This window comes from Tribolium madens, unplaced genomic scaffold, assembly GCF_015345945.1.
Source record: "Tribolium madens isolate multiple individuals breed KSU strain unplaced genomic scaffold, Tmad_KSU_1.1 Scaffold_19;HRSCAF=116;Tcas5.2_LG9, whole genome shotgun sequence".
In the NCBI taxonomy this organism is placed as follows: Eukaryota; Metazoa; Arthropoda; class Insecta; order Coleoptera; family Tenebrionidae; genus Tribolium; species Tribolium madens.
The window spans coordinates 14,052,025-14,062,706 of NW_025400983.1; the positions used below are offsets into that span (position 1 = coordinate 14,052,025).

The following is a 10,682-nucleotide window of genomic DNA, read 5'->3' on the forward strand; positions in this document are numbered from 1 at the left end:
CTAAATAAAGGGATTTTAAAACGTTTTCAAAAAAAGTGAAATGTTCCCATGTAGGAAATTGTAATTCACATACTTTCTTCTCCATACTCATACAATTGTATCTACAATAGCTAAATTACCATAATGAAAGTGGCGGATTCAGTCGATTTAATTAACAAAATATTTTAAATTTCCTTTGTGACACCAATTAACTGTTTCAAAACAATACTAAACGTGTTATTATATTTTATTGAAACAATCCACTAACATAATCTATTTCTTTTTCAAGTACTTTACATATTTATTTGCGTCAAAGCTATCATCAATATCATCTTCATATCTAACTTTCTTCTTTGGTTTTCTTGCCTCCAACCTTGCTTTTCGTTCTGCTTCACTAAGAATCCATATATTCAAAGGTAACTGAAAAACACAAGTAAGAACAAAATAAACAGCTTTAGAAAAACATACTTTTATAATTTGCCTGGGTTCGTGATATTTAATATTAATAGTTGACCCATCTGGATTAACAAGAACAGTTGGATATGTTCTCTTATAAGTAAGTCTGTGGGGTCTTGTGATACTGGCTGAATGGCAGTTCAAAAATCGTATTTGGATCAAAGTCCCAAGTAAACTTTTTGTACTCATTTGGACGATTAATAATAAAAATCAGTCAACCACTTGAAATATTAAAATTACTGATAAAATGGAATTTTCAATTACGACGTTACATAAAATATGAAAATGTGAGGTTAAACTTGGTTAAACTCAACAACTCAACTCAATCAAAGGAAATCATAATGAAATGAAAATAACAACAGAAATCTGTAAACCGTTGTTATAGAGGGCAGCACAAAATTACAACAAAATACGAGGGACTTTCAAAAGTTTACAGTACTAATTCCTACTTGGAACACAAAATTATGGAATAACTGATACTTATTCTAATTATTACCTCCGTTGTCCAATTTTGTATTTTTTTAACCGATTATTGAAATAATGAAATTAAATGAATCAATAGTTATTTATTTTTATAATAAAAGGATTCCATGGTTGTTACAAAGTGTAAGTTTATGTGGTTCAAGGGAGGTACTGGGAATAACGTCTTCTTGCACTCTTATGCCTTTAGTACCTCCCTTGAGTAGTATTTATTTAATTTAGCATGGAAAAAGTGAATTTGATCCCATGATCCCATGAGAGCCCTGATTTCTGTGCAGGTACTTTGAGGTGGTTTCGAATGGACTAAAAATTAAAAAAATGAGTTTTTATTGGATTTTTTGATACATATCTGGAACTACCCCAAAGCACCTACACAAAAAACCGGGCTCTCCAACAACCAAATGCATGAAACCACCCTTTCAGTTAAGTTCGGAAAATCTTTGTGATCTTTGTGAACGCTACTTTAAGAATTTATTTAAAAAACAATAACTGGTTAAAAAATAATTTTGTTTAATTACTTAATAGTTATTCACATAAAAGTATTTTTTTTTATCAATTTTGCAGCTGCTGCTATTGGCGATCTATTACCGTGTAATCAAAAGAGCGATATGAAAGGGCATTTCAACATGGGCAATAATCCCTCTACACAGTGGCGTAACTACCCACCCGCCAAAGCCCGCGGCCGCGGGGGGGCCCTTGGGATAAAGGGCCCTTTCCATAATAATAATAATAGTAATAGTCTAAAAAATTTTAAAGGGTGTACATAAATTATTATAAGCCAATGCAATAAAAAACAAAAAACTAAAGAATTTTTCTTCTTTTCTGTATTTAACTCTGCCTGTCACCGTCACATCAGCGGAGATATCCTTTTCTAAATTAAAATTAATAAAAATTATTTACGGAACTCTATGAACCAAAAAAGGCTTACAAATTTGTCCATTTTGTCAATAGAATACGATGTCGCTTAAAAACTAAACATGGACAATGTTATCCAAAATTTTGCAAATTTAAAAGCAAAGAAAAAACAAATTACCTAAGTAAACGTGAGCTGAAATTTTGTTATTCTGCTATTATTGCTTATATTTTTTTATTGTTATTTGTTTTGTTAAATTGTTCTACTATTGTTTCTTTGAGAATTATTGTTCTTTAGCGAAATAAAATATACATACTATGTATACACTGTGTCAATTTTAAAACTTGCAATCGGCAATTTCTCTCAACTGAAAAAGTTCTTAATAATCACTCAAAACCGTTTTGGTGGTTCCTAGGGGGAATTAAAATGACATGATAAGTGACACATTTCCACCCACCCTTGAATATAAAAAAAAATAAAATTTAACATCTTCGTTTTTGAATAATTGGAAAAATGAGTTTACCAAATAGGCTGTTGTATGACATTTTTGAAAAGCGCTTGTTATGGGCTTTCCAACGATGTATCGCAAGTAGAATCGTGCCATTTAAAATTTTTAACTTAAGGTGGCTGTGGCTTGAAGGGTGGGTGGAGGAGCGTCAATTACCATACCATTTTGATTTCCCCTAAAAACCACCGAAACAGTTGAGTGATTCTCAATAATTTTTTTAGTTCTAGAGATTTTGCCGATTGCAAGTTTTAAAATTGACACCCTGTATGTATAATCTACAAGGATTGCATTTTTTAGTTTCTTCTTATACTTTATACTACTCTCTTCTCCGAAACCAGAGAAGAGAGGGGCCCAACAGACGTCTTTCGCGGGGAGGCCCAAATTTTCTAGTTACGACACTGCCTCTACAAGTAATGATTTTTTTGGCCTCCTGACATGTAAATGTCAAATTAACGTACAATTGAGAACTATTGAAAAACTGTATTTACAGTCGCCTGGGTATTTTACGCACGGCCGTGGCTTGGGCGTGCGGTAAAGTGACAGTTTTACCGCACGGCCAAAACTATCTTTATATACATTTATAAAAAAAAACATTTGTAAGATGATAACATTTTAAATAAAACGCTCGATACACAACCTTTAAATCTTAGAATTACAAAAATAACTATTTTTTTTACATTTTTAATTTCAGTTAGATTGGCGTCATCTTGTGTTGCGTTAATGTGTTAACGTCTTACAGATTACTACAATGTCACATATTGACATAAAATTTGAATCAATTACGAGAAACAATAATAATAATTAGCAATTGATAATTACGAGATAAAAAGAGGTAACGTATGTAAAGAGATAAAAGTTTTCTTTAATTAATAGTTTCATTCTTCATGTTTCCTAATCCTAACCTAACTTTATTGCAGGTAATACTGATTATACTATTATTATAATGACTTTGAATAACAATCTAAACAAATTAATAAGGCAAAAGTAAGTAATCCAGATCTTGATTTTAAAAGAAAATATCATTATTGTACCTACTGTTACTGTGAATAAATAATTTTGTCAAAAATAATATAATTCATTTACTTATGTTACAATTATTATAAATGTTTACATTAATTGTGCTATTTTGAACACTTGAAAAAAGCCCAGGAATTAGCTGATTGCTTGTTGTCGTTGTAGTTTCAACGTTTGGATTGTTGAAAGAACTCATATTTACTTCAAAAGTGGGCCTTTTTGAAGCGGATGGCCCAGTTGAAGTGGATGGTTCAGTTGAAGTGGATGGTCCAGGCTCTGTCATCATATGGGCCACATCAATCTTTCTTTTTAGCGATTCAGCAACATAACCTTCTGCTACTTTACCGCTTTTCCACCCCCCATGCCTTTTTATAGTTAGAAGGTCCCCTCCTCGATTTGCCAACCAAGTCACTGAGGTTCTCCTAAAACAGTGTCCTGTGTATTGGGAAGGATCCTCTAACTTTAAAAATTCAGCGATCTTGCGTGGAATGGCACCAATGCTATTAATACCAACAGGCACAGCACAACATTTGCCTTTTTCATATCTCAAAAAAACACGATCTGGTACTTTAGTGATTTTTGATCTTATTTGTAAGTATTTTTGAATGACGGTCACCCATTCTTTTTTTGTTATTGCAAAAGATCTACTTATATKAGTTTTTGTTTTAGGGATTGTAATAATAAAAATATCATCTTTTTGTTCAAGATCTTTCAGAACCATATTTGTTAGTTCTTCTCGACGTAAAGCGCCGGACACACCAATTATCAAAACGACCTGGAACAATGTTAAAATCAAAGCTAAGACGTAAAATGTTGTGATTGTTACAGTTTTAAGTGTAGTTGAAGGGATTCTTTATGTTCATATGTAATGAATGCTTACTTACCTTCATAAGTAAAAAATTGTAATCAGAAGCCTGGGACAGAAAAGCTTCAAAGTTTTCTTCATCCAAAATTTTACTTTTTTTAGGGGTATAGTATTCGGTTTTCCTTTTTAAATAAGTTACTAATTTTCCATATTTTGATATATCAATATTTTTGTTTAGCATAATACATGATTTTAGCATTGAATAAATTGCCCATAGAGACTTTTTATTTTTGTTTACCAAATCAGTGAAATAGGCTAACAGGACATTTTCAGAAAAAGACTTAACCCCTTTTTCTTCGCACCAGTTTACAAATACATTGTATTGCGCTTCATACCTTGCCCGCGATTTTTGGGGCAATAGCTCGGTAGAAGCATTTTGTGCAGCGCTTCTGATTTCTGGYGGGGTATTATCACTATTATCGCTATTATCACTCGACATTTTGAAACTTTAAAACTTTATGTCTGAGACGTTTTGCGTCTTTTTTAATTGTTTGACATTAGAGCGCATAGCCACCGTGATATTTATGTCAAACGTATTTATTTGCATTAATTCTGAATTTTGTAATTTTGGATTTTTGTTTAAACGTCGGCCAAAAAGCTTAATACAAATCTTGTGCGTTAACCATTTTACAGTGCTCAATTATTAAAGCACTCCGCTGCGCGTCGTGCTTCAAATTCATTTCGCACTGTAAAATGTAAGTTACCGCACACGAATGTAAATAACTAATCTACAATCTGCTACGATCACGCCGACAATAAGATTTCGACTAGGACTTTTACTGAAAATTTGAAGCTCGGTCCTAAATCACTATCTGGAATCAAACATAACAAGTTCCACAATTCAAGATAATTTGTAATCGAATCACCTTTGCATTCGAGAACGTATGTCTAACTGTACGTGAAACGTCAAATAACACGTAAAACGGCAAAATGGGCTGGAATTAGTCGCCGACGTATAATAATACGAGTAGGACCGCTCTTTTTTGAAGGTGAGTTATAAATTTAGTTTTATCATCACCTTTTTGATCATGCCATTTTACTTTTCGACTTGTCATTTTACTTGACATTTTACAGACATACGTTTTCGAATCCAAGGTTGACTCAATTACATCGCTCGATATTTCTAATTAATAGTTTTGAATAAATTGTTCTTTTTTACAGTATCTTTTTTATTTTACGTCTTGTAAAGTCATTACAGTACTAGTTCGGAAAATTCAATTTTCCTGCTCGTAAATAAGCAAGAAAATGTTGTTTCTAAGACAATTTCCGGAAAAAGTCATTTTTGGATCATAGTCTTTAATTAAAAAAAATGTAACAGTAGGTCGCCATTAATTTTTTGTTTTTTGCAAAACTCTAAAACTAAAAAGAATTTCGAAAAATGTTATTCTTGATAATTGGTCACATTTTAATTGTACTTTACACTACACTAATTATTTTTTTGCGTAAAGTGGTTAATTTAAGAAAAAAACGGCTGGTTCCATACTTTTTACATATTTTTTGTTGTTGGTCCACGGACTTGGAGATTTTTTTTTAGTTAAATTAATACATGAGCTGGTTCATTTAGCTTTAATATACTTTTTCCCGCTCTCGGGACAGTAAACACCCCATACATATTTAGATACGCGGCGATACGCGGCATATTGTAAATGACCAATATTCTTCTATTAGTTGCCTTTGACGACGGAATATAATAGTGTCATTTACATTCTTTGGAACACAATAATAGTTTAATGTGTCGACACTATTAATGCTGGTTACATAATACATAACAATTAGGTATTTGGTTTATACAATTTAATAATACACACATGGGCGCCCGCAGAAGTTATGGTAAGGGGGGACAAAAAAAAGTCAAAGTTAATAATAACCGTTTTATTCGTCTGTTTTCATATCACTCAGTTCGTGATAAAAATGTAAATAGTAGTTTCTTATTTCGTTCATGAAAATTTAAATTAGAACGAGTTTGTAAGAATTCAAAAAAATCTTTTTTATATTAAACAGCAACCACTATTGTCCCAGGGGGGGCACCAGCCCCCACTGGCCCCCCCCTGTGGGCGCCCATGAATACACATAAATACAAAATAAATAATAAATACAAAAATTAAATGCTATACAAATTGTGTTTTATTTGACATATTTTTCTAAGGTTAATAAAAAACGCTCATTAAAACGGTTTTTGTAAAAATTATTGTATTCCAATATTGAATTTTATTTTATTTCATTTATCATTATTTAATGCGCTTGTCTACAAAATAATAAAGGAAACATCTGTAGATAAAAAAATACATTTTGTAATAAATAATGATCGCTTATGCTTCCTATGAAATGATAATTACTTCCTACTGAGATTTGAATTTTATAACAAAACCATTGTTCATTTGTTTATTCAGTATCCACCTTCCAAACAAATTATTTGTAAGCGAAAGTTTTTCTTTATTCTAGTGTCTGTCGCACAAGAGTAAGCAGCAAGAATTGTAATGAATGTGACGGGTAGTGTTATTTTCTTGTTTTTATTGCTAAGTTCTATTAATAATAATTTTTGGTAAGATACATTTATTTAATTTAATTTTGTTTGATTCAATAATTAACACTACGCTTTTTCAGCAAGTGTTGTATTGACACCCCACATTTATTCCAAATAACTCCCCCCGTTGACCATACAGAAGGCCCCACTTGGGACAGTCGCAAAGACATCCTATATTTCGTCGACATTCACGCTGGAGACATCTATGCTTTCAAATTTCTAACCGGTAAATTGGATTCCATTCATTTAAACGGTGAAGTGACTCCAGTTATACCATCAAGAACTGACCCGGAAATTCTGATTGTTGGGGTAGACAGAAATGTAGTAGCTGTGGAGTGGAACGGTAAAAGTAAATTTTATCGAACCAAACCTTTAACAACTGTATCAAAACAATTCCCAACGAGCCGCTTCAATGACGGTAAAGCCGATAAACAAGGTCGCTTGTGGTTTGGTACAATATATTTATCCAAGTGTATTATTTTTTGAACCCATGTTTTAGGTACTATGGGTTTTGAGGATTCGCGAGGTGTGACCCCAAATCAAGGTGTTTTATACAAAATAACACGCGAGAACTTGGGTGATCCTGAAGTGATGGTCGCACCCGTGAATATAAGCAATGGCCTTACTTGGAATTATGCAAACGACAAATTTTATTACATAGATACACCAACGCGAAAAATCGTAGAGTATGATTACGACGATGAAAAAGGTACAATTAGAAACGGACGAGTAGTTTTTGATCTTGCGTTGTATGACTCAATTAAGGGTAATCCCGATGGAATGACCATAGACCGGGATGATAATTTATGGATTGCGCTTTATGGTGGCGGGGCTGTCATCAAGGTTGATCCCAGAACAGGCCATCTACTTCAAGTTGTAGGCATTCCTGCTGAAGCTGTGACGTCAGTAATGTGGGGAGGCCCTAATATGGACCTTCTCTTTATAACAACATCAAGAACATCATTAAGTCAAGAGCAGAGATTGATGCAACCGCTCGCTGGAAGTGTTTTTGCTTTAGCTGGTTTAGGGACCAGCGGGTGGCAGGTTTTCGATGCTGATATTGTGGACAAAATATAATAATTACATGTGATGCGAGCATTGTCCAAATCTTGTAAAATTTTCTTTTTGTTTTCATTCAGAGCCTTGTTACGTTGGACCAATTGTACCTACTCAAATAACTTGTATACAGGGTGATATTAGTAATTGTCCAAAATTTTAAAAGGTGGTCGTATCCGAATGTTTATAGTTGTTGAGATATAAGGTGCAATCTTCAATTTAGCCTCGGAAAATTTGTCAAAAAAATATAGTTTGAACGAATTTCGTAATTTCGTAGTCCAAAAATTTTAGATTTCTAATAATCGATTTTTATTTTTTAACTCAAAATATGAGAACCTGTGGCTGTTATTGATAAGTTTAGCTATTATTTTAACAATGTAAAAGATTTTGAAGAGCTAACTTCAGATACCATATTTGTTTATAATTTCTGTCATAGAAAAGAGAGATAAAGAAAGATTTTTGTTGTTAGTAAGTTCGAAACTAAGCGCCTTTAAATTTATTTGGCTCTATATCGCAAAAACTACCGTGTGATTTTTTAAATTTCTGTTCTAGTTGTCCATGAGACTTACATCTATCTGTCTATTTCAAGAGTACAGTGTTGGTTGTAAATGATTCAAATGTGATTTCTGATACTTAGCCAATCCAAAATGTACCGTTCTAGTTACGCGATACGTATGTGTCATGGACAACTATAAAAGAAATTTAAAAACATCACACAGAATGAAAATTTGGATAAGAGAAGTTGAGTTATTTCTGCATCTTTCGTTCTCTAAACAGAGTGTTTCAGATCTCGTGCCCCAAAGAACATGTCAAGTAAGATAAGATACTTACTAGGAACATGAAAAAAATGTTAAAAAATTCTATCTACAGTATGTCCCCGGATTGAGTTTACAAAATAAAAAAAATATTTTTTATCTTTGATTTTACGCCAAAATTGCAAAGGAAAAACCTTTTTTGCTTCACCTGAAACGATGAGCATTACTCTGATTCAGTGAAAAGAAAAGTTATTTTTTCTCTTGATTTTTGACTTAGATTATTTTTTTTTCTGCTTTTTAAGTCCTATCACATTATTTAATTAATAAATTAGTTGTCAAGGTGACATATACAGGGTGTTTAAAAAATCGAGTACTTCCGTGACACTGTGTCATCAGAGTTTGTCATGAGAGTTTATATTTTGCACTTTGACTCTATTTATTTCTGTTGGAATAATAATAATAATAGCTACAGGCTATTAGAAGAGGAAACAAAGAAGCTGTATCCTAAACTGTAATTTTGTTTAGTATTATTTGTGGCTTTTTTTGACAAAATTTTTGTACATAGAAGATTGAATAAAAATAGTTGTGTTGCTATGTGTTTTTAAATGAGATATAACTCTTTTTTGTCAAGATATAAGCAATATAGTTAGGTTGCACCTGTATGACCCTTCACTGTCATTTTGTTATCACTACATTTGTGTTTTATCTATTATCACATCCACTTACAGTAATTATACAAACCAAAAAACAGGTTACCTGCGTATTTTGTATTTGTGTATTGTACTGTTTTCCAGCATTTATAACATAAATTTGTTGCAATAAATACTCGTAATACCTACTTTTTTGAGTATAATCGTTCCAAATATGGAGATGAAGGTGTTTCTAATTTTAAATATAATATGCAGTATTGCAGCAGCGTAAGTTTATATTAAATTAGGTACTTGTGAATTGTAATTTGTGTCGATTTGTAGTGGTCCAGGAGTATTTTTAATTACTGACCCAGTGGACCATAGCGAATGTCCCACATGGGACAGTAGAAATAATTTGTTGTATTTTGTGAACATTCATGCAGGTGAAATCTATAGATACCACTACGAAAATGAAGAAATAGAAGTCATAAAACTCGACGGTGAAATCGCTCCTGTCATTCCCTCAAAACGCGACCCAAATCTTCTAATTGCTGGGTTAAACCGATCAATTGTAGCTGTGGAATGGAACCAAACATCATCAAGTGATACAAGAATCCTTACAACCCTATCCAATCAATTCCCTACAAGCAGAGTTAATGACGGTAAAGCTGACAACCAGGGACGTTTGTGGATTGGAACCATGGGTTATGAAAATTCGAGTGGTTTAACACCCAACCAAGGAGTTTTATACCAAGTGGCTTGTAAGACACTAAACTCTCCACTTGTCGAAATTGCTCCACTGAATATAAGTAATGGAATGGCATGGAATAAAGCCAACGATAAATTATATTACATAGACACTCCAACGAGACAAGTAGTAGAATATGCTTACGACGAGGAAAGCGGTATAATAAGTAACAGACGTGTTGCTTTTGACATGAGGAATTACTCTGATCGACTTGGTGGAAATCCCGATGGAATGACAATCGATGAAGATGACAATTTATGGGTGGCTTTGTTTGGAGGTGGAGCTGTTATTAAAGTTAATCCTGCCAATGGTCAACTTTTGCAAATTGTGGCAATACCAGCAGAGGATGTTACTTCAGTAATGTGGGGCGGACCTAATCTGGATGTCTTGTATGTGACTACTTCAAGATATAGTCTCAGTCAAGAAGACAGGCTGAAGCAACCAGTTGCTGGTGCTGTGTTTGGAGTTGTTGGATTGTACACTAAAGGGTTGCCGATGAATGCAGTTGATCTTTTGGGATCTATTGATGACCAGGTATTCAAGTAATCTTATAGTTTTATGTATCATTCCTTACATGTGATGATTTTAGAGTTGTGGAACTACAAGAAATTGAATTGTGACCTGGGTGCCCGGAACATGTATATTTTCAAATCAAATCTTAATCTCATTCTTTTAAACAATTATTCTTGTCGAAAATTCAACATTGTAAGGATTGCTTTTATCCATTTTTGTAAAGAAGCTTAAATAAAATTCATTTTACATTTAACGATACGATTTCTTTTATAAGTATATAGTTTACATTTTATCGTGTGGCG

At 33.0% G+C, this 10,682-nt stretch overlaps 3 protein-coding genes across 5 annotated transcripts; 2 read left to right on the forward strand and 1 right to left on the reverse strand.

The window, feature by feature from the left end:
* Positions 1-208: 208 nt before the first annotated feature.
* Positions 209-766, reverse strand: LOC123015824 (39S ribosomal protein L55, mitochondrial). The gene is made up of 2 exons (XM_044415823.1): positions 448-766; positions 209-399 (listed from the first exon to the last, which is right to left on the reverse strand). Exons 1-2 carry the CDS (start codon positions 622-624, stop codon positions 253-255), a joined length of 324 nt encoding a protein of 107 aa, XP_044271758.1. The 5' UTR covers positions 625-766; the 3' UTR covers positions 209-252.
* A 1,942-nt stretch (positions 767-2,708) lies between these two features.
* Positions 2,709-8,670, forward strand: LOC123015821 (regucalcin-like). 3 transcript variants are annotated; one of them, XM_044415820.1, is made up of 7 exons: positions 2,709-3,108; positions 3,194-3,260; positions 3,456-3,881; positions 3,960-5,144; positions 6,598-6,697; positions 6,760-7,130; positions 7,179-8,670. In XM_044415820.1, the coding sequence occupies exons 5-7, from the start codon at positions 6,633-6,635 to the stop codon at positions 7,754-7,756; spliced, it is 1,014 nt and encodes a 337-aa protein (XP_044271755.1). In that variant the 5' UTR covers positions 2,709-3,108; positions 3,194-3,260; positions 3,456-3,881; positions 3,960-5,144; positions 6,598-6,632; the 3' UTR covers positions 7,757-8,670. The 3 variants fall into 3 exon arrangements, with proteins under 3 accessions (XP_044271755.1, XP_044271756.1, XP_044271754.1); XM_044415821.1 differs by lacking the exon at positions 3,194-3,260 and having other exon boundaries at positions 3,456-5,144; XM_044415819.1 differs by lacking the exon at positions 2,709-3,108 and having other exon boundaries at positions 3,115-3,260; positions 3,456-5,144.
* A 64-nt stretch (positions 8,671-8,734) lies between these two features.
* LOC123015820 (regucalcin-like) lies at positions 8,735-10,633 on the forward strand. Its single transcript, XM_044415818.1, has 3 exons — positions 8,735-9,407; positions 9,462-10,401; positions 10,457-10,633. The coding sequence occupies exons 1-3, from the start codon at positions 9,355-9,357 to the stop codon at positions 10,478-10,480; spliced, it is 1,017 nt and encodes a 338-aa protein (XP_044271753.1). The 5' UTR covers positions 8,735-9,354; the 3' UTR covers positions 10,481-10,633.
* Positions 10,634-10,682: the final 49 nt, after the last annotated feature.